Below are 23,937 nucleotides of genomic sequence, written 5' to 3'. Positions count from 1 at the left end.
AGTTATATTGTTAGGGATGTTCGATACTTTTTTTCAGACCAATACTCAGACCCTCACTACTCACCTATACCAACTGCCGATACCAGTAGTACATTTTGACACACAAAAAAAAAAAAAAAAATCACTAAAACATATTTTTGAACAAATATATTTCCTTTAATTTTGACCAAAAAAAACCAGCACAGTCACTCTTCAATAGTCTTAATGCTCAAAATAAAACACAAAAATGCTCTTTTAGTTTAAGATTCACAATTTTGAAGTATTTCCAAACCGGTCAAGTTTTGGTGAAAAACTGCTGCAAGCTAGCACCACTTACAGGTAAGGAGGACTCACTTAATGTCTTCCCCCTCTGCCATCGGTCGCTTGTACTCGTCTGCGCCACGAGTACTCGAGTACTTGAAAAAAGGCGATACCTGGTATCGGTACTCGCCCATCCCTAGTTCCTACACATATTGACTTGCTTCACATGCATGTTACGTTCCCCTTCGTCTGACAATGAGGGTAGATTTTAAACATCGAAGGGCCAAAACATGCCTTGTGAAAATTACATTGCACAAAAAAAAACTAGCCACCAGAGGGTGCTAGGACTACACAAACGGAAATCAACCCAACTTTTTTTAACAGATGTGTTGCATTTAAATATCGTGAACATGACGATATTGTGGCAATTTTAATATCACGATATCGCGCTTATCGTTACATCCCTAGTCCCAAGTGGAGAAGTTCAAATATCTTGGGGTCTTGTTCATGAGAAAGGGGAAAAAATGGAGCAGGAAATCAACAGGCCGATCCCGTCTGAAGTAGTTTAACTAGATTCAGTCTGGCACAAACTTTCGTATATTTTTTTTCTTCCAAATCTTTAAATTTAGTTTAATTCTATTGGGGGAAAAAAAAAAAAAAAACTTAACACGTGTCTGGGACAAAACTACTTTTTTGGTGAGATCACATAATCATTTTGCGTTTGCAGGGGGCATTGAAAAAGAAACAAAAAGGCATGCCGATTGAATTACACTTAATCAGACGTTGTTTGAAGGTGCAGTAAATTTTATGCATTGGCACTTGTCAGTGTTTAATACCTCTTGGCAGACTACAACACATTTAATCATTAGGCTGAAAAAAATAAATCTGCTCGTGTCAGCAGTAATGGTGTCCTGCTAGACTTCAATATGAATCGAGTAATGGGGGAGAACAACAACTATAAAACAAATGTCCAAAGTTCTAAATCCAGTGGAAAATGTATGTTCTTTCCAACAATTTGGTGCGTCACGGCACGGTCCAGTTTGAAGCCTCATACCTGCTATGAAAACACATGCACAACAGAAGCACACACATATATTCGTCAGAAATGTGGGCAGTTGATTTCTCGAAGCTCCAACTAAGAATTCACATGCAAAGACGACTTGTGACGCCGTCGCAACATTGAGTACATGCGTTTTGATCTCCGTCTCGGAAGAAAGCGATTTGCAACAATGGTTTAAGTTTTAAGCTTTTTTTTTTTTAAGTTTTAATTCGTTTTGGGGTTAGCAACCCCTTCAGGATTTGTTGTTGCGAAACAGTCAATGATGGCATTTTGGAGGAAAAAAAAAAAGATTAGTTGCAAATGACGGCTAGTTGTGTGCTTGTAAAGAACATGAGTAATATAGCCTACTCTTAATCCCACTCGATAATCTCCCCGTGTGTTAAAGAAAGCCCTAATTACTGCCATTTTGAAGGCGTGGGTGACGTCTTTTGATGTAACGTTACTGTCCAAATCCAATTAACTCAGCACTGTCAACATTGCTTTGCAGTGATGGACCACTCACAGCATTCGAATTCACCACGGCTTGTCTATACTGTTTATTAATTTAAAAAAAAAAAAAAGTTGCGCATTTATCAAATAAAGATCTAACTCTCGCTACAGCCTTTGTGTGGTGAGTTATTAGCAAGATTTAAAAGTTAGATTACAGTATCAGTGAATTAGTATTAAGGAAGTAAGTCTATTGGAAGAGTCAGACGAGTACAACATTAGAAAGAAAGAAAAAAAAAACAACAACAACAGGCACGCAAAGATGATTTTTAGAGTCCTGGCAACACAGGTTGTGTAAAACTGCAAGACGGAACAGAACCGATTTACAGTGGATCAAGGTTTCCATCTAGTGGCCATCTACGGTATATTGTACCAAAAAAAAAAAAGTAATGTCCTTTTCCTCTTCAATTCAGACAGGTGCTGCCTATGATATCACACTTTGGCTTTCTTTGCTATTTCTTTGTCCCAGTCGGTGTCAAAAATGTCATCATTGACCTCATCGGAGCCGAAGAGAGACGTTTTGCCGAACACACCTTTGGAACCACAGGGAGTACTTGTTGGACGGCCCAGTTCAAAACACTTTCTCTTCATCTTGCCACAATTTTTTAATGCTGTGGCCCCATCTTTAACCGTTTTTTCACCATGAGTGGGTTCTCCTGGTTCGGTTCGAGCACTTGTTGCCGGGTTCAGGCATGATGCGACTTTTAGCTCCCGGCTCATTTCCATTGTTTTCTGTCTTTCTTCAGTTTTGTCTAAATCAGCCCCCGAGAATTCAACATTTTCTTTAGTACGTGGATTAGATTCCATTTGATGATTCTTGTCCAGGTCTGTCGGTAGTGTGGGGTCAGTCGAGCCAGCGAAAGAGAATTTAGAAAGTTTAGCTAGAGTTGAGGGGGTGACGGTTGATTTTGTCGAGGTCGAAGCAGGTTTTAAAGGTGTCAAGCAGTCTTTACCCCGGACCACATCGATGTCATCGCTTTGGTTTATTCTGCCGCCATTTTGTGCTGGGTTTTCCTTGACCGGCTTTCCAGGTGAAAACGACAAAGTGGCATTAGCGCTGACAAAGCTCCGCTGCTTTTTCATGCTTCCGCCTTCCAAACTCGGCTGCTTTTCGTTTTTTCTCCTTCCGTTGCCTTTACGTGCACTCTCGGCCTTATCGCGGCTGCCGACCTTCTGTTGAACGTCTCCACCGGCTGCGGTTGGACAATTTCTGCTGTCCAGGTTGCATTCGGGTGCACTCGCACCTGATATGTGTGCTAATGATCTCATCTTCTTTGGTTTAAATGTAAAGTCTGAAAACTTGAAAGGAATATTGCCATCTGAAGCTGCCATCTTGTCCTGTCGCACTGCGTCAGTTGCTGCGCGACGCCCTTGGTTACCCTCAATTCTGGAATCGCAAGTTGTGACGGCGACATCGTTACTGGCGGAAATGTCACTTTTCCCAAGACCTTGCTGCAGCTCATTGATTCTTCTCTCTCGTCGATTTTTTGAGACTTTTCTCACACTTCTTGAAGGCTGTTCATTTTGTCTGTCTGATCCATGAAGAGCTTCAGGATGTTTCTCTCCTCCACTTACCTCAGCGGTAACAGCGACTGCCGGACCAGGATTTAAATTAAGATTAGGATTTATGTTAGCCGGCACGTCGGATTGTGTTTTTTGAATGCCGTCGCATTGAGTTGACGTGGAAACCGGAGAGGCGATTTCGTCTGACGATCGAGAAGGCGCGGTGGCGTAAAACCAATCCAAGCCGCTCTCTTCCCCGGCAACACTCGAGTTCGCCTTCGGCACGTCGGGTTGCGTTTCGGTGGTGGCGTCTGTTTCCCCAAAATGATGCTGGTGCTCCGTTGGCTGCTCAGAGCTGGAAGCCTCGGTGCTCTCGAGCCTTGTGAAAGAAAGAAAGAGAGAAAGAAATAATCTGTATAGCACTGTCGCTGTATTAAAAGATCTGATTTCATAATAATATGGACCCTGTAATAAATATTAAAACCGTTGCTTTGGCTGCAAAAACACTTGGCACAGTTAATTTGGTTTCTAGCACAAAATGACATACTCAGTGCTTCACAAGGGAACTCATAAATCCACTTTTTACAGTCTATAAGATTGTATTGCTCGTGTTACACAGACCAGAATTAGAAGGAAGTATTTTTTCAACAAATTGCTTTATAAAATCTAAAAAAAAAAAATTAAAAAAATGTTTTGAAAAAATAAAAAAAAATTACAATTGAAAGTATTTTTTCAACAAATTGCTTATAAAATCAAAAAAAAAATTACAATTGAAAGTATTTTTTCAACAAATTGCTTATAAAATCTAAAAAAATTACAATTGAAAGTATTTTTTCAACAAATTGCTTATAAAAAAAAAAAAGAAAAAAAGCCAATGATTTTTAACTAGGTAAATGCAAAAACAATTGAAATTTGATGAAGTATTTTTTTTCAACAAACTGCTTATAACATCTAAATAATAATAATAATAATAAATTAACTATGCCAGTGATTTTTATCTAGGTTAATGCAAAAACAATTAAAATTTGATGAGGAAGCATTTTTTCAACAAATTACTTATAAAATCAAAATAATAATAATAATAATAAATAATAATAAAATAATAATAATAATAAATTAATTAAACTAATGCCAGCGATGTTTAGCTAGGTTATGCAAAAACAACTGAAATTTGATGAAGATGAAGGCCAAACAATGAACTCATTTAATGACCCATTATTGTGAGGGCAATATTAGTCCCTTCATGGCTGGTATGAGACAAAGTTAACTGCGACAGCAAGCCCACTTCTTTTTGTCATGTCAACATTTACCCACCTGGCCAATCGGTCCATCTCCTTCTGAAGTAAGAGCGGCAGGTTCAGGCCTGTCAGCAGTACTTGACATTGTGTCTGATACTGCTGAGCGGGGTCATCAGGGAATGAAGTCAGCACCGCATTAACACTTCCTAGCAAACCGCCACCCTAACAGAGTGCAGACAACTTTACATTTTGCGTTCAAAATTTCAAACAACAACGAGCAAAGAGGTGTTACCATAGCACAGGGTCTAGTGTCAGTACCAGATGTTAAATTGGCCAGTACTATATGCACAAAAGTATATTTTTTAAACAAATCCGGTATTGAATGGATTTGTGCAGACGTATTTGTTGAGTTTTCAAACAAGTGCATGTCCAAACTTTTTCATTTGAGGGCCACATACAAATGCCATTTTTAGCATATGCCACGGGCCACTGAAAAATGGACGGCGGGCCGCAAATGGCCCCCGGGCCGTAGTTTGAACACCACTGATGTAGACTGTAATCACTTGTCATTGTGGAAATACCTTGTCACACTTCACAAATGTTTTTAATAGTAGAAAAAGGGGTAAATAACCGCTTATTTTAAATACCTGCATGGAACATTCCATTACAGAGACAGCCATAACAGCATCCTCTATGGTCACAATCTCTCGGTACATGAGTCTGGCATGAGCTGTGTGGATTTAAAACAGTTCCGTGATGAGTATTGTTAATCACAGATCTTATATTTAGGGATGTAACGATATCCAAACATCAGCAATGCATATAAACCACCTCCAATCTCTAACAATATTGAGGCACTTACTTGCTAAAGCAAGCACACATTGATCACTTCACAAGCAAATTTGGTTCCCCTTCATCTGACAATTAGCATAGATTTGAAACATAGGCCAAAACATCCCTATTGAAAGTTAAATTGCACTAAAACTAGCCACTAGAGGTGGCTATAACTGCACAAATGGAAATCAACCTGACTAACAGATGTGTTCCTTTTAAATATTGTGAACATGACGATATTGCAGCAGTTTTAATATCACGATATTGCCCTTATCGTTACATCGCTACTTGTATTCATGTTCATGGTTGCTGTTTTCCCTCCTTAGTTTACATTAAATCAATGATGTTTAAATAGAATGGGGGAAAAAATAATTTTTGTAATCATTTTCAAAATGACATGCTCACCTTCAGCCAGTCTGCTAAGACTCTCCAGCATTCGGATGGTTGTGCGTGCAGCATTGCGGCCTTCACTCTGCCTTTGCAGCTGATAGTACCTTGATAAGATGGAGTTGGCCTCCGCCGAAACTTGTGGCTGCAAGCGCTTTATTATGCAGAAATAAGCCTTCATTTTCTCCATGGACCATAGAGTAGAGCTCTCCGAGGGTAGTCCTAAGAACAAAGAACGGGGCTGAATCGTAATGCTTTCATCATGCTTAAACGTGGACTTTCCCTTTAAGGAACAGGGATTTGGGATGCCAGTCTGATCTCTTATATATATAAGTCACATGAGTGTGATTTATAATCCCAATTTCATATTCTTTTTCCTACCTCGATCCTCCAGAATGAAAGAGGAGATGATGCGGTCCCACTCTGCATTTCTGTTGTCCAGCAGAACCAGAACCAGGTCAAAGCGACTTAGCAGAGGGCTAGCTAGCGCTACGTTGACAGACAGTGATTCATTTGGGTCATACTGGCTCTTTGGGTTGGTAGCTGCCAGAATGGTCGTACGAGTGTTCAGTTTACAGACCATACTATGAAGAGGAAAAACAACAGAGGATCACAAAAAAAATAAAATAAAATTATCTGTACTCACGTTTGGTTTAAAATGAATATCTTACCCAGCCTTGGCCACACTAATGGACTGTTGCTCCATAGCTTCGTGGATGCTGATGCGGTCATGTTCTTTGATGCTGTTAAATTCGTCAATGCAGCATAAACCGCCATCTGAGAGAACCAGGGCTCCTGCCTCCAGATGCCAATCACCTCCATCTTTCACTGCTGCAACCGTCAGTCCTACAGCAATTGGCAGAATATACACAACGGCTTGGCTAGGTCGGCACCAGCACGTATGCGTCGTTGTGAGAATGTCAAAGCCTGATGGAGGTAAACGTACCTGCACTTGTTGAACCAATTCCAGCAGTGAGCACAGAGCGCGGCATCATCTTGGCTGCATATTTTAGGAACTGAGACTTGCCTGTACCGGGGTCACCAACGAGCAACATGTGACATTCACCTTTAGAGGGGGAAATAAAAAAAAATAAAAAAAAGATAGTTCACAGTGAGACAGCAATCAACTTCAGTCCAGTAATAAAAGCAGCATCTTCCTTATAAGATGACTGATTGGCTGTTTTTTTTTTGGTCTTTCTCAGCGTTGAAAACCAGGGATGGGCGAGTACCGATACCAGCCTTATTTTAACTCATTCAAACCCAAAAATGTGTAAATATGTTTTTTAATAGTTTGTCCTTTACTCCCAATGCATTTGTACATTTTTGAAGTGTTGTTTTTTTATTCAAGAGCATACAGAAGGCTTTGATGCAGCTTCTGACATGAAGAGGTGACATAAAGCAATAGTAAATATTACAAAAAAACGACCAGCAGGTGATAGCAGAGTATAAGAGATCAGCCATGGTCGTTTTGCAACAAAATCTTGAAAGAAAGAAAGAGACTAATCTTTCTTTTGGTAGGTTCCATGTTTTTATAGCAATAGAACCCAATATTCTGTGGACCTTGCAAAATCAGTCAAAATCCAGGAAAACAGCCGGGAGCGAAAGCTTCTGTGACAATGGCAGGGAGTGAATGAGTTAAGGTATCTCCTCGCGAGGTGACTAATACCAGGATCAGCATCTATTGAAAACAGAACATTTATTTCACTAGCTCAATTCAAAAAAGTAAAACTCGTATATTACGCAATTCATTTGGCAAGGCAAGTAAACATTTCATACACAAGGCAACTCAATTTGAATGAAATACAAAACAGGATAAATACCCCTGGTCTTGGCTCCAGAAGAATCTATTCTCTGCACCCCTCCGGCTAGCACCATGGCAACGGCCAGTTTAATCACATACATGCCAAACACTTGAGGGCACAAACTCAACAAGATCTGGTTCCTGCCTACATATAGTGGAGCGAGAATGGAAAAAATGTTCAAGCAGAATTAAACATTGAAAGTGAATAGAAGTCTTACCAGCTAGTGGATCACATTTGTAACGCTCCCAGAATTCTTTAAACTCCTTTTGAGCATCCTCTATAAGTAAAGAAGCAGCACCCTGCTGGTTGTTGACTTCTACGTTGTTGGCTTTGAGGACCAGTTCCACATCGCAGCGAGAGCCGTCATAAAAGGGTTTCCAGCGCTGGCACATCACTCCATAAACAGTCACGTCATCTCCTGGGAAGCCAATTCAATAAAAACACTTGATCAGCTAACACGACAATAAATGGTGCAGTATTGCTTGGCTGTGTCCTTTTAATGGATTCGGTGCTTCCTACCTGATTTACACCTGTCCACAAGGTCATCTTCCAGAACCACAACCATAGACCGAGGTATACTACCCACGGACAACTTCTGCACCTGTGATTTGGATGGTGATTGAAATCATTCATTCAGCAAACAGACAGTATGAAAATACACCGTTGACCTTACTTGCTCTTGTATTTTGATCTCCTGATAATCTCTGCAGGCAGTCGGCTCAGCGCCTCCAGACAGACAGCTGAACTTGCATGAGTTACAGCCATCGGGATTGGGGCAGGCCACCGGTGGGACAAAGGAATAGAACTGCTCGAAATCTGCCTGCAGCGCAAACACATGACGACACTTGGCGCACATGTAATCGCGCTCGTACTCCAGGACCTGTGGAAGTGGTAGGAATGTGCACGGATTAAAAGATCACCTGAAATGAGCTTTGCTGCAACGACACCGACCATCCTCTGGACGCCCTGATACTGTATCAAAAGAAATGTTCACGAAATTGTACCTTGTTGTAGAGTTGCAGTCTCCACTAGGAAGGCCTACTGTTAGCCTAGCATCAAACGAGTGGATTTTGGTGGGCGTGGCCAAGGCTCACCAGACTTACGTGTGTTTTTGACTACAAAATGAGTTGGGCGTGGCCAAGTCTCATCTTTTCCTTGTGCTCCTGTTTACAATCACCTGAAGGAATATTGGCAATGCTTTTGCAATAGTCGGTACCGATCCCGGGGTAAGTGAAAGATGTTCTGCTAATCCACGTTTGTATTGTCCCAAATTCCTGAAGCAGTCGTCAGTAAAATGTTTGCCACAAACTGTCAGAGCTGCTATCCCTCCTCACGATGCACATTTTCCAGGTACAGCTACTGGGATTGACACCCCCGTACCGGTCGAACCCTAAGTCCTACGGGGGAAAATAAACACATCCCTGGAACCGGCTCGACCTCAGCTTCCCATCGGCGTCGCTGCCGGCCCTCCACGACCCTCCGGGCCGGAGATACAGGACCGCGAAATCGGCCACCCCACTCGCGGGAACTAACACGTTTTGGGAGTTGTTTGACCTACTTTGATACAAACGGAAACGGCCATAAAAAAGGGAAACATGGGTCGTTCATCTTACAACTTGGGGACTTTGTCAGGCTGTAGCAAGGCATATTTATGACCAAAACCCCCCAAAAAGTGAACATTTCATATGAGGGCACCTATAAGTAAAGTCGAAGCAACAATAAACATGAAATAACACATACACATGTGGGTTCAAATATGATCTTGGCGCTTTGATAGGTGCCACCTCCTCCAAGAAAAATATCTGAACACATGCTACAGTCCGTTCTGGTAAATTAAAACATTTTAACTTGAACTAAATATAGAAAAATACACCTTAAGTATTAAGTCATTACCTTGGCAACGCTTGTGCGTATGACGGTCCCAGTGACGGACAAGAAATGGCCAACATCTCTCGACCGGGGAATGGTGTCCCTTGTGAGCTCTGAACAAACTGGTAAACCTGGACACACAAGACAGAACAGTTCTTGATGTTTGTCCACTTTGTGATAACAATGTAAGAGGAAATAAATGTATGGATTTCTACATAAACTCATCCACACTTACACTTTGTTCTATATTATTTTTGCATGAGGGCATTAAGTTAAACAAGAGCATAAAAATATGACATACGTTTATGCTGGCTTTTGAGATCACTGACAGGTTTGATAAATAGTTTCCCAGTTAAGCCTAATTGAAGGATACTTACCGTAAAATCCTGTGAATAAAACACACCTGAGTATAAATACACTTTTTTTCCTCTGTATTTCAGTATAATACGGCCCTTCGATTTGTTAGTATCCTTTATTATTATCAAAAAGAATATGAATGACTAAAGATTCAAAACATACCAATAAAGTGGAAATGCTCCGAAATCCAGGTTAAAAACAATGCTCTTTTTTCCCGTACCTGTGATTAAGGTCTTTTAAAATATTTTTAAAATCATGTGTTTAAAAATTTTGTTCTTGCACTGTATGCTCTTTTACTAAATTGTAGGAAGCTATTTTTTTTATTTGTTTACTTTAACTCATTGGTAACAGATTTTAAATGTACACTTCATTTAATTAGTTTTCGAAGCTTAAATGTGCTATAAATCAATGATTGTATTTTATTTTTTTTGTTTACAACCCCTAGGTACTGCCGGTAGGCAACTAGGAAACATCCAAACAATGTGAAAAACATTTGTTTCTTATTAAGCTCCTTGTACTTGAAGTTCGACATGAGTATATTCACACAAGTCACAGTTTCTATGCGCAACAAAGGAAAAATAGGATCTTTCTGCTGATGAAAAGCTGAGGAAAATATTACACTCCTTTGACATAGGAATAAAAACACTGGATGGGCACGTCAAGAAAATTTAAGCAACATTATCATACTGTTAAAAAATATGTGTGTGACTAAGAGAGAAAATTGGTTCTTTCCGATAAAAGGTGAATCAATAATTATCGCAGGGATACAAGCATTCGAGTCACAATAAAGAGATCTTTATTATACATGTCTAATTGTCTATGTGCAGTAACTAATGTCTGGGATTTCCTACTCAGCTCCTGACCCCGAAGCGTAATAGCGGATAAGTGAAAGAAGCTGGTTGGGCATGAGACATCAAGCCTCACCTGTAATACGTGCATGCAGGGTGTTTTTCATTCTCTGCTCTTGAGGGCAGAGTCCATTTGAATGCTTAGCAGGGGCATTCTTTGATACCTCGATGGCTGCTTTGTGCAAAACTTTGTCAAATATTGTCAGGACGTCACTAGGATAGGCATTGAAATAGTCACCGATCTGTGGGCAAGTAACACACAAATATACAGATTCTGGTCTGATTATTTAGAATAGCGAGGCTAAGTCCATTTATTTCAACAATTATTATTTATAAGCCACAAAGACAGCAAAAAACTCACTACAAATCTGGCGGGGGATTCTATGAAATACTGTATTGCATTAAAATATATTGCAATTTTTTCTATAAATGTTTATTAATTCATTATTTCTGTTTGATTTGCTGCCCTGCCCGGATGTGAATGTGCACTAGGTTCTGAATGTTTATGTCATACCTCCATGTTGGCTTCAAACAATGTCATAGCATTGATGACAACAGGCTGATGTCTGTCATCACCGGTGGCTGCAGTGAGCTCAATAATGTCACCATGATGATACTCCGCGATAAAGGCTTCGAAGTTCTGGCTAATCAGTGCCTCCTGCTCTGCATTTATAGCCATGTTGAATTACGATCCAACTGGAAAGACAGACAGGGCAAATGTTATAATCAGATAATCATAACCATAAGATGGTACCAAACGTCAGTGCTGTTAGCAACGAAGTGTCAGACGTCAAAAGTAAATTAAAAACTACAATGAAACGCACACATGCTTCTTAATAATGATTTTGTGATGGCATACGCAGCATGAAAACCCCGTGTGTAGCTATTTATTATTTAAGTAAACAACATTCACCTTTATGTTTATGAGTACGAACTGCATTTCTTTAGATTTTAGGGACTCAATCCAACTTGTAACTGCGCACCTGGTGAATACACTACTGTCTACAGGCCAGCATCGCCTCAAAGAACACTTTTGTGTTCAACAAACAAACAACAAACCTGTAATTCTGCACTTGAGCTTCGCGTCTGTGTACATGTTGACCCGAATTTTATCTGAAAGGCACGAAGTGAAGCCGAAGATTATCTGTTGCAACTGTAAGTTAACAATTCAAATTATTTGTCAGTTATTTTTATGTAATAATTCCACCAGACAAGCGTTCACACATATAATTATTATAGTATACCTACAAAATAGCAACTGAAAAAAAAAACTTGCACATTTTCTAATGCGCACAAGACAAATTTTTCCCTCGCCACCGGAAAAGGAAATAACAGTCTGAAGGAAATATGCTTTTATAAATGGAATTTTAAGATTAATCAGGCATGACCACACGGTGACCAAAACCGTCTTTAAAATGGTTCACTAAAGTAAAAATAAATTCCTAAATAAATAAAAAGAAAGAAAATTAATCATACCTTTATAGTCGCCATCTCGTGGTCTACACTTTGTTTGCACGTGTGCTGTCCCATGTGAGAGTCCTTACGTAAAACTAATTTTTCGACCAATCAGAGCCAAAGCACTTGAAACGGAAGTTGTATGAGCCTCTTCCGCAAAACGGTAAACATTCGCATCCCCCTCCCCCCAAGCCGTCGAAAAAGCGAAAATCGCGGATACTACGTCAAAGGCGTTCAGGTTTCGAGATGAAACACAACTCGAACGTCCCGGCTTTCCTTACCAAGCTGTGGACGCTGGTCGAGGATGCAGCCACCAATGAACTTATTTGCTGGAGCCAGGTAATGCTGCAAATGTGTGCAATTAGCCTGCTTGATGGACAAGCTAACACAAAACAGGTGGCCAGTGGATCCGATTAACCACGCCACAACGTCGGACGCGGATCGTCGGATCGCATTGATTTGGATAGGAACAAGTACACGAGTGACAACGGCTTGTGACATTTAAAAACGTGCTTTAAATGAAATGTACTTTTTGACCAGCTAAACCTTTACACGAACGGTTGATAGTAGCTAGCTTCCAGGGATATGTGTGCAAGCTGTATGTTGCTGAATGTAGCGCAGTCAACAATCACTTCTGTTTTACATTTTGGACACACAAGTTTGATCATACAACTACAGTACTCATAATGGCGTTGGTATTTTTTATTTTTTTTTCAAGGAGGGCAATAGCTTCCTGGTGCTGGATGAGCAGCGGTTTGCCAAAGAGATTCTCCCAAAGTTCTTCAAGCACAACAACATGGCCAGCTTCATCAGGCAGCTCAATATGTGTAAGACGAATTTTCTTGTGATGAAGCGTTTTGTTGAGTGAATGTCGTTATATTAACGTTAAAATTTTGAAATTATTCAAAGTACTCAATCTTACAGACTACAGAGGGAGATTACTTTTATGATTTGGGGATTTGGCAGGTCACGATCCAAAGTAAAAACCTCACGACAGCTTGAATTTAATTGAATTGTGATCAGGATTTTGGCTGCCACGATAAATTAACTTTATCGTTGGCTACACATATAAAATAAGCAAAATCAGATGATCATATGAATCAGGTGTGTTGGAGGAGGGAAACATTCTAAACCAACAAATAGTCGTGCAATATTAGTTTTGCTTCAACTAGTTCCCTCTAATTTATTATGCACAATTTTAATGAATTCAGATGGATTCCGCAAAGTGATGCACATTGACCAAGGCGTTGTCAAGCAGGAGCGAGACGGTCCTGTGGAGTTTCAGCACCCTTACTTCAAACATGGACAGGATGACCTGCTAGAGAACATCAAGAGAAAGGTAAGTGTGAATATTTTAATATTATTCAATGTGTTATGCATTACATGTGCAAGACCTGTCTGGAATTCACAAAATATAACTTTGCATGTTTTGTTTTTTGTTTTTATTGAACATGTTGCTTTAACTCATTCACTCCCAGCCATTTTCACAGAAGCAATGAAGCTTTTTGTGTGTGTGTTGTTTTTTGGGTCAAATTCTGACGCGCAGGTCTCAAACGCACGTCCTGAGGAAAATAAGATTCGACAAGAGGACCTGTCCAAGATCTTGGCAAGTGTTCAAAGTGTTCACAGCAAGCAAGAAAACATCGACGTCAGGCTCGCAACACTGAAGAGGTCAGTGCAACTTCCCGGAAGTGCCGGGTTGTAGCAATTCTTGTGCCTTCCTCAAATGTAAGAAAACGTGTGTGCGCAAACTGTTGCTATATAAATCATCAGACAAATGGCCGCCCCGTGCGATGGATAAAAAATGGGTGGATTTTACTGCATAACTCATATTCCACAAATGTAACTGTTGTAGCCTTAATTTCCTTTCCAACAATCCAACACTCAATTAAAGCCAACAAGATCCACGTTTCATTTTTGTAAGCACATTGCCAACGCGCTCCCACCGGCATAAAAGCATTGCTTAACTTACTTAATTTTGCTGACTTCAGTTTCCAGGCACTGTCCTCCTTTGGCTCTTCTTTGTTCAGATGTGCACAAAGTCATTAAATCCAAAACCCTGTAATCAAAAAATAAACTGGAGCTTCTAAATCAAAAAGAAAAGCAGCCCGTACGTGCGGTTGACAAAGTTGCAGCACTTCAGCTCCTAATCAGCACACCTGGTTCAATCAACGAGGGGCGTGTTCATGAGGCTGCAATGTGGCTACAAATGGTGCTGTTCTAAACACACCTGGCCACTAGGTGGCATGATTCACATTTCAAAAGGCCAAACCATATTCAACACATATTGGCTCCAACAGTAATATTAATCAGAATACCATGTTTAAGACTTGTGAGATCACATACAACATATTCGGATTCAATGTTTTAGAGCTTTAAATGAGGAAATATGTCAAACATATTCCAATCGTATGGAGACAGGAAGATTAACTCATTCACTGCCTTTGACAAGTATACTTGTCAATTGTATTTTTTAGAGCGGTGCTAAATGGGGGCGAATCTGAGCATGCTCCACAGTAAATATCAAACTTGGAAACAACTTTACTGATGCCCAACCACCGGTAGATGACATCATTGCCCCATTTTATACGAAATAAACACAGTTTCAGAGTCCATGGGAGAAATGGCTGTATTTTGGCAAACCTATATTTTTCTACTGTCAATTATAAAAGAACAGGACGGGACAAAATGTAGGCAGTCTATTCTGTTATTTGGTAGATTCGGTTTATATATAATTATTGAACGTAATATCACATTGGTATTAAAAATTTTGAAATTTTCTGAAATGGCTGGCAGTGAATGAGTTTTAAAAAGCAGTTTCAAGGCAATCATATGGTCACTATCATGTGAAAAACAGTTACTAGAATGCGATATTCATGCTTGATAATAAAATGGAATTCCAATAGCATTCTGTCTGTCATAATTGTAACAAGTTGTAATTGTGGAGTTTTCAGTTACCAGTTAGGCGAGATGAATGAAACAGTCTGGAAAACAATTTGTCTTTTGGGTTTCTTTATCTAAGAATCATGGGAAGATTTCTTTATGATGCCTGCTTAGGTTTTGGGAGGTCAGCTGGACGGGGAAGCAAGCAAGTCTGTTCCCAGCAGGCTTATCAGTCAAGGTCACTTTGTTATTGCTCAATGTACAAGAAATGAAAAGCCCATTATTAAAGAAAATACAGGTGTCGACAATAAAGTACAAGTATGAACTTGCTAAATAATTATTTTCCATATGCAACTTACTGTTCTTCAAAATACTGAAGATGATCAGTAGTATGAGAAGTCTGCTCATTTCCCCTGAAGAAGCATCCATTTCTTTCTTTTTGTTTCAAACTGCTCAGGGAGAACGAAGCTCTGTGGACGGAGATCTCTGATTTGAGACAGAAACATGCTCATCAGCAACAACTCATCAAGAAGGTAAGTTTCGGCCTTTAAGCGGGTCTCTTTCCCCCTCAGGTGATGACTTACGAGTCTGACCTGCTTTTTTGTTTCTTTTTCAGCTGGTACATTTCATCGTCACATTGGTTCAGAACAACCACCTGCTGAACTTAAAGCGCAAAAGGTGTGCGTTCAAATATATTCGTATCTATGAATTGTCAACCTGGAATCTGATTTCTCACTTCACTTTTTTTTTTTTTTGGGGCAGGCCAATTCTCATGAACAGCAATGGAAAGAAACCCAAATATTTTCATGAGATCTATGACGACACGGTTTGTGTAGAGCAGGTCAGTGCCGGTAACTTGATCAATTTATTTTTCAGTCACGACTCCATTACCAGTATAAAGTTGAGGTGATAGCAATACTTGCATCACAATGCATTGGTTTGAAATGGTGTTGGCGATCTTTAAATATGATCACAATAATGTAAAAAAAAAAAAAAAAAAAAAAAAAAACACAATACTGTGCTTTTGTACAAAACAGCAAATACATATAAACCACCTACAATCTCTAATAACAATATTGAGGCACTTACAAAGGCCAAAACATCCCTAATGAAAATTAAATTGCACTAATAAACTAGCCCCTACAGGGTGCCAAGGACTGCACAAATGGAAATCAACCTGTCTTTTTTTTTTTTAACAGATGTGTTCCTTTTTAAATATTGTGAACATGACGACGACGATATTGTGGAAGTTTTAATATCACGATATTACCCTTATCGTTACATCCCTAATTATTACATTCCGGACAGTCGGTGTCAAAAAAAAAAAGTGAACTAATGACTGATGTTTCAGTATTATGATGAGGTTTGTTTTTCTGACCTATTAGTCACCTGTCAGCAATCGGAATAGTGTGAAGGCGTCTGAAGCATTGGATGACATCATCATCTGTGACCTCACGGAGAACGATGCAGAGAGAGCCACGGAGATCACAGATGGGTCACCCAGAAACAACGATTCGTGGTGAGTCAACTTAACCTGAGGTGGGGTGTTGTGGCGGCCATTTTGCCACTTGCTGTTGGCTGAAGATGACATAGCCTTAGTTCAGAAAACAGGTGAGCTGTGATTTAGTTGTTGCCTGAGCAACTGTGATGTCATCTTCAGTCGACAGCAAGTGGCAAAATGGCTACCTTCTGATGTTGATAAAAAAAATTTGCTGGATTTAGCTGCACTAACACAATATTAACCAGAACAGCATATTTAGACGAGTGGAGCTGCATGGACGATATTATTGTCAAGAATTTTTGTGCGCGTTGACTTCCCCTTTTGTCACTGCTCGAGCTCTGCTGACAGGCCTCTTTTCAACATCCTTAGTGATGTTGAAATAGTGGAAGTAGATTTGGACCCCTGTCCAGTGCTGGAAGCTGAGGCAGAGGCCGGCACAACCTGCCTAGAAGAGGTCAAAGAGGCCAACGTTGCGGGACAACCGAGGAGCAGCACATCGGACAGCAACAGACCAACCAGCAGCGCCCTTCAGCTCAATAAAGCGTCCGGTCTTAGTCTGGAAGACCCCGTCAAGATGATGGACTCCATACTGAAGGAAAACGGGGCCATCTTGCAGAATATCAACCTTCTGGGCAAGTACGTTGACTGTGGTGCCACATTCGTATGCACTAACGCTTCCGACGAGGGATGTCACGATAAGGGCAATATCGTGATATCGTGATATTAAAACTGCAACAATATTGTCTTCGTCATGTTCACAATATTTAAAAGGAACACATCTGTTAAAAAAAAAAAAAAAAAAAAAGTCAAGTTGATTTCCATTTGTGCAGTTCTAGCACCCTCTAGTGGCTAGTTTATTAGTGCAATTTAATTTTCATTAGGGATGTTTTGGCCTTCTATGTTTAAAATACATAATTGTCAGATGAAGGGGATTGTAAAATGTTTTGAAGCGAGTCAATACGTGGAGGAACTTAACGTGGGCTTGCATTAGCGAGTAAGTGCCTCAATATTAAGTGTTATTAGAGATTAAAGGTAGTTTATAAGCATTGCTGTTATGTACAAAAGCACAATATTAGCCCATTATAGCAATAAAAAGTTAACATTTTGTCTATCATTAATTTGATACTTTCATCATTTTTTACGTACAATTAGTACCTTTAAAAACATTTTGCAACTAGCTGTCAACTGAAAATGACATCACAAGGGCTCAGCTAACCAATTACAGCTCACCTGTTTCCTAGGTTTGGTCATGTGACATTCACAAGCTGAGCTGTGATTGGTTACCTGAGCCCTTGTGATGTCATTTTCAGTTGACAGCAAGTTGCAAAATGTCTTTTTAAAGGTACTAATTGTACATAAAAAAGAATGAAAATATCACATTTATTTTAGGCAAAATATTTATGTTTGACTGCCCAAAATGGCTAAATAAGTAAAGTATCCCTTGAAGAAAAGTAAAGTCAACAACAAATTGATTAACTTGTTTTTTTGTTTTTTAACTCATTAAAACCCTGGCACTTTAGGGGTGTGTGGACTTTTTATACCCAATCCACTGTGTTTTAAGTTGCCAGTGATGTAAGCTAACGGCAACAGTATTAAGCTGGTGAACTAAATGTACCGTGTTAGTGCGATACAGTCAACAACAGCAGCTGGTGTGTTTTTTTTGTCAATCAGTGAGCACACTTATTTTTACTTTGGAAATAGTGACATCATGCCTGCTAACTGTCATGGTGATGTTGTGTCCCTGTTGTTAGGCTTGACCTAATGGACTATCTGGACAGCATTGACTGCAGTCTGGAGGATTTTCAGGCCATGCTTTACGGGAAACAGGGCATCGACGTTGATACTTTTGAGGTAAAACAATAAGATGGTTGTATGCACCCCCACTAATGTAACGATGTCATTCTGATTATCGCTTTTGTGGACTATGAATTAAGCAGCAAAATCCGCCCATTTTTCATCCATCTCAGCAAGGCGGCCATTTTTCCATTTGCTGTTGACCACAAATGGGTGGGTTTTGCTGGTTAATTCACATTCCACAAACACGATATTAATCAAAATGCTGTTTACAGCAGAGGGAGCGCATACAACATATTCTTGTCAAGAACATTTTTGGGTTGGGTTTCGAATAGCATCTTACGCTGTTTATACACTGTAGTCACTCTTTACTGCCTCCTGTAGTCTGGGAGAATATCGACCACAGCTGCTATAATTGCACTATTTCAATTGAAATCTGTTCAGAAAGCTTAGTTGGCTTAAGTCTGTTTTTTTTCTTTTCAGGGTTTTATATACATTGTAAATATGTTTTAAAATTTACAAAAATTTTCAAAAATGTAAAGATTAGTCTAAAAATATGTTTTAAAAAATCGTGATAAAATCAAGATCGTGAATTTATTTTTAAAGAATCGCGATATGACATTTTTCCTATATCGCCCACCCCTAGTTTGAGTTTGATTTCCGCTGTTCCCAGGAGAGTGCATCTTCTAAACAAATCCCAGCACAAGTAAATCGGGGCAAGCACGTAGAAGACAACACAGGTGAGTGCGTCTCCTCCAAGGTTACTAATTTATTGTGGGAATGCTCAACATTCCCACATATGTTATTGTGATTTTTATTCTCCACACTTTTTTTTTTTTTTTTTTGCTGCGTAACAACTCCCACATAATACTTCCAATTTACACTGTTCAAATTTCAACTAGCTTTAAAAATTCAGGCCTTCCGGGTTATATATCGTCTGATTCAACATTACTTACAGTATTTTTGCATAATTTAACATTTAATATCAACTTTTCCGCATTCATCCTCAATGGGACAGACAGTGAACTTTTTCTAAGTCCTTCTTGCAGCTAATATAAAAAAAATTCTATTTAAAATCAACCACAAAGGTTCATGTATTACATTAAAGATGAAAGCGAAGGACATTTTTGGTATAATTCTAGTTAGTTTTATAAATGTAAAAGGTAGTTGTACTATTTTATTTTATTTTTAAATGTGTTTTGTTTTTATTTTAGTTTGTTTTTGTTCAATTATTTATTTTGTGACCCAAAATAACCTTGTCCTCTTCACATTCGAGCAAGCAAAATACCCGTGAGGGCAAGTATGTTTGCTACATTTTACAGTTGAGCAACTGATCATTTTATGATGCTAATCCTGTCAGCTGACCGATGCCTTGTTTGTTTGTTTGTATTCAGACAAGCAGTTGATCCAGTACACTTCCTGCCCTCTGTTGGCCTTCCTGGACGGCTGCACTGCTCCCGCAGAAGTGGACCTGGGCGGAGGAAGCGGCACCCAGGCGGAGCTTTCCTCCACCTCGGCGGGCTTTGTCGGATCCGAGCCTCTGTCGGGGCTGCTGGACGGCAGCGTGGAGTCCAAGCAGGCCGGCCGCAGCTCCCTCATCCGCCTGGAGCCCCTAACGGAGGCCGAAGCCAGCGAAGAGACCCTTTTCTACTTGTGCGAACTGAGTCCGAGCGGCCCTGAGACCATCTGCCCCGAGATGGATGGCGTGTGAGCGGTGAGGCCACAATGCCGTTTTTGTCCACGTGGCATCCCTCTAGCTGCAGTTTGTGCCTTCAATGACGCTGAAACGGTTCTCAACTGAAATGAATAAGCTGAATTTGGGTAATTACTGAACATACTCGCAAATATGTTCAAACATACTCGCAAATATGTTCAAACATACTCGCAAATATGTTCAAACATACTCGCAAATATGTTCAAACATACTCGCAAATATGTTCGAACATACTCGCAAATATGTTCAAACGTACATGTAGGCTACATGCTACAAAGTTAGCATACCTTCCCATAATGCCACAGGGTATTATTTGCGCATGCAACGTATTGAAATATGTTCGAACATACTGGCAAATACGTTCGAACATACTCGCAAATATGTTCAAACGTACATGTAGGCTACATGCTACAAAGTTAGCATACCTTCCCATAATGCCACGGGGTATTATTTGCGCATGCGCGAGTGAAAACAAAAACCCGTTTTTTTAGGCATTTGGGCCACGTTTCCAATTCATTAGAAAATTAAGTAGTAGTATTCGTAACTTTCACAATTTATGTCTGCCGTGCATGATTTAGGTTTTTCATTTTTTGCCCCGTAAAGCAATGGGGTATTACGCTTGGCATTATGGGAAGGTATGCTAACTTTGTAGCATGTAGCCTACATGTACGTTCGAACATATTTGCGAGTACGTTCGATCGTATTTGCCAGTATTTTCTAACATACCCGCCAGGCAAAAATGTTTACTCCACATTGGCGGCTCTACGCTCCCATTATATTACTTCAGGAAACCATTTCTACCATGTGTTAAAGTTCAACATGTGCGTTTTTGATCCGGATTGTTTTTGTTCAAATGTAATTAAGGCTGGCACAAACTGTAGCTGGTGTAAACGTGCACACGTCCATGCAGTCAGGTCAAAAGACTAACAGGAGATGTCAGTGTCTTGTACACTGACGATATGCGTTCCTTAGCAAATAGACTGTAAATAATTCTATTTATTTTCATTTGTTTTTTGTTTTGTTTTTTTGTTCTTCTCATCGTCTGTCTGTCCACAACATTTCTCATAAAGGAACATTCCTGGTGTTAAGCCTCACGGTCAGGCACGCTTCCCTTTGATTTCCCCTTTCATAACTGACAACTGGAAGAAAGCTAATTTAATGAGGGACTAAAATACTAACCACAAAACGCGCTGTAATTGTTCAAATTGCATTGTCATTGTTCCTGTTGAAAAGTGCAGGGCTCCATTAAAAGGAGGTGTGTTTTGTATGAGATTTGAGATCCAATATTAGAGCTGCATCTTAAATTTCACTTTTGCATTTGGATGTTCGCTGTCACGAGTTGTCCGTTTAACAATTTTAGATGCGAATGCTGTTAAAGGATGTCAGCAGCGTTATGGCGTTGGAGCACTCTGATTGGATGTACTGTTATGATCTTTATAATATGCACTCGCCATTGCAACATTAGCAAAGTTGATATAAAAGTCATGTTCATGTGATTTAAACTTGAAAAAAAAAATATATATGCAAGAGCTAATGATCTTTTTTTTTTTTGTTCGTGTATCATACAAACTGTATACTGGTTTGTGTTCATTCAGATCTAACGAGGGCACACCACATTTGTATCTAATGGAACCCAATGATGCTTGGCTAAAGCTGCTGTATATGACGGCTAAAATGAGCAGTAGTCCGAAAGGCAGACTTTGAATACAGCTCTTTTATCGGATCTCGCGAGTTTGTGATAAGTTGAATGTGTTACCTGTTGACCTCAGGACTTTGTATTGACTTGAAATATAAATTTGTCCCAGTTGTCTCGAAATAAACCAGAAACATGTTAAGCTTTCGCGCAATGTTGGCGGGGGCTGCTTGTATTTGGCAAAGTGGACCAGCTGTCTGTTAAAGCAGCTATATGGAAGATTTAAAATTTCAAATCGCTACTGGCACCTGTGGCCGAAAACAAACTGCACGCTCGTACACGCTGCGCGCACTCGTACCTGCACAACCTCAATACTGAAGACTGGGCTCTTCATATCCAATTAAACTATGTTTTCAGAGGTAAGAAGTTTTATAAAGTTATACAAAGCTGGCCACTTCACGGAATGAGACTCTCGATCCCCACTAAACAATTTATGTCCACGGGACGTGCAGATCATATTGCTTTAGTCGGTCGAAGTCCAGTTCTGTGCTGTACTCCAAAACGATGTGCAAATTACGTCAATTAATTGGACCTCATTCCGATGTCAATATGCAGTTAGTTACATATTGTAGTCACCCCGCTCGACGGACGTCAACCTGATTCTAGTCATTATTAGTTTGTCAGGGGTGTCCAAACCTTTTCATTTGAGGGCCACATACAGAAAATCAGAAGGACGCAAGGGCCACATAATGTTATGAAGAGAAATTGTGTTTAGTCCTAAAAATTGTACAAATAATTTATGTGTGCTTTTGCATATTTAGAAAAATGCTACATTATATAAACCAATTTATTCCACTTTATTTGTAATATGGCAATAGGGTTATTATAGGTTTGGAAATTTTCTTTTTAGTTTTTATTTTGTTTTGAGTTTTGTTTTGTTTTATTTTGTTAGTTTTAATTAGTTTTCAAGATGGGTCTGAGTTTTTTTTTTAATTAGTTTTAGTTCTTTAATAAATGCTTATTTTTAGTTGTTTTTTTTCATGTGTATTACTTGTGCGCAATATTTAAAAAAAAAACACTGAGTGCAACATCATTATTTCGGTTTACATCAAAATAAATCTACTAAAAATCACATTTAAAATCATCCCCAAAGGCTCATGCGTTAAATTAATTACCAAAGACTAAAACAAAGGACATTTTTGCTATAATTCTAGTTTTGTAAACATAAAATGTAGTTTGTTAGTTTTCTTTTTTTTTTTTTTTTAAAGCATCTTCGTTTTTATTTTGTTAACGAAATGGTTTTGAATTTTAGTTTTTTTTTTGTTAGTTTTAGTTAACTAAAATAAACTTTAATAGCACCTGTGTTTTTCGACACCCTCCCTTCTTATGTTGACTATCTCCAAACACTTCTGTTTTTATTTTATTTGAACTGAGTCAAATGCCATTTTTAGCATATGTCTCGGGCCACACAAAAAAAAAATGGAGGGCAGGCCGCAAATGGCCCCCGGGCCGTAGTTTGGACACCGCTGGTTTATGTCGCCCCCAGTCTAGCGTCATTGTGCGTTAGCCGAAAGGTGGGCTGTCATTTATGGAAATTGACGATTGTGAAAAACAAATAGAACCATTCACTACTTAGTGTGATACGGCCGTGAATGTTATCGCCATTCAGTAGTAGCGTTCACATTCTGTTAGCATAATGTAGCTACAATTTAGCCGGATTGAAACGCCGCGGAATGGAACGTCTGTTCTTCATAAAGTCATTCTGTTCTATTTCATTCAACTTTGCCGCCCCTTTCACGCTAAATGTTGCCGTCCACCTCACTTTCACCCCCAATAGTAACGACCGAGAAGTGGTCGATCTTGAAGTTACTGCTATTTGAAAACAACACATTTTTTTTTTTTGCTAAATGTCAAGATACTCGCTTCTTACCTTTTGGGGTAGAAAGAAAGCCAGCTGTGAATCACTTTTCGAATCCAAGTCCGAGCTCAACTTCTCTCCACCGTTGAAATGTCAACCCAATGTTCACTCTTGCCCGGCGTCGGTCACTATCAAGTTTAGAATTTTTTTTTTTTTTTTCGTGGCACTTGACATTGTTTTCATTTTTTTAAGCAGCCTTCCGCGGAGTAACAGCAGGTGTCTGGGGCAGCGAAAATCGGTACTACTTCCGTCTTCGCGACTACAGGAAACTGACGAGAACGTGCATGACGTCACATCCCGCAGACAGAGGGCGGGAAATTCGAAGGATTCGGACCGGACGCTTCCTAAATAATATTGGCCAGAATATGTTTCAGTCATAAATGGTGAAATAAAAAGGCTATTGTTAAGATATTTT

The 23,937-nt window shown here is 39.6% G+C and overlaps 2 protein-coding genes across 13 annotated transcripts; one reads left to right on the top strand and one right to left on the bottom strand.

The window, feature by feature from the left end:
- Positions 1-165: 165 nt before the first annotated feature.
- Positions 166-23,830, bottom strand: mcm9 (minichromosome maintenance 9 homologous recombination repair factor). 12 transcript variants are annotated; one of them, XM_077510361.1, is made up of 19 exons: positions 23,535-23,830; positions 15,322-15,448; positions 14,052-14,138; positions 12,101-13,397; positions 11,684-11,737; positions 11,139-11,320; positions 10,701-10,866; positions 9,444-9,550; positions 8,224-8,430; positions 8,070-8,151; positions 7,768-7,968; positions 7,569-7,694; positions 6,695-6,814; positions 6,420-6,594; positions 6,130-6,332; positions 5,767-5,970; positions 5,175-5,257; positions 4,604-4,749; positions 166-3,668 (listed from the first exon to the last, which is right to left on the bottom strand). In XM_077510361.1, the coding sequence occupies exons 6-19, from the start codon at positions 11,301-11,303 to the stop codon at positions 2,219-2,221; spliced, it is 3,435 nt and encodes a 1,144-aa protein (XP_077366487.1). In that variant the 5' UTR covers positions 11,304-11,320; positions 11,684-11,737; positions 12,101-13,397; positions 14,052-14,138; positions 15,322-15,448; positions 23,535-23,830; the 3' UTR covers positions 166-2,218. The 12 variants fall into 12 exon arrangements, with proteins under 12 accessions (XP_077366487.1, XP_077366488.1, XP_077366490.1 ...); XM_077510362.1 differs by lacking the exon at positions 11,684-11,737; XM_077510364.1 differs by lacking the exons at positions 11,684-11,737; positions 12,101-13,397.
- hsf2 (heat shock transcription factor 2) lies at positions 12,226-21,811 on the top strand. The gene is made up of 12 exons (XM_077510382.1): positions 12,226-12,418; positions 12,798-12,906; positions 13,291-13,418; positions 13,626-13,750; positions 15,420-15,495; positions 15,579-15,640; positions 15,725-15,803; positions 16,348-16,481; positions 16,833-17,099; positions 18,215-18,314; positions 18,931-18,997; positions 19,652-21,811. The coding sequence occupies exons 1-12, from the start codon at positions 12,326-12,328 to the stop codon at positions 19,966-19,968; spliced, it is 1,557 nt and encodes a 518-aa protein (XP_077366508.1). The 5' UTR covers positions 12,226-12,325; the 3' UTR covers positions 19,969-21,811.
- Positions 23,831-23,937: the final 107 nt, after the last annotated feature.

This window comes from Festucalex cinctus, chromosome 21 (genome assembly GCF_051991245.1).
Source record: "Festucalex cinctus isolate MCC-2025b chromosome 21, RoL_Fcin_1.0, whole genome shotgun sequence".
NCBI lineage: Eukaryota > Metazoa > Chordata > Actinopteri > Syngnathiformes > Syngnathidae > Festucalex > Festucalex cinctus.
Note: the sequence above shows the minus strand (reverse complement) of the source record. Positions and strands in the feature narration are given on the sequence as shown.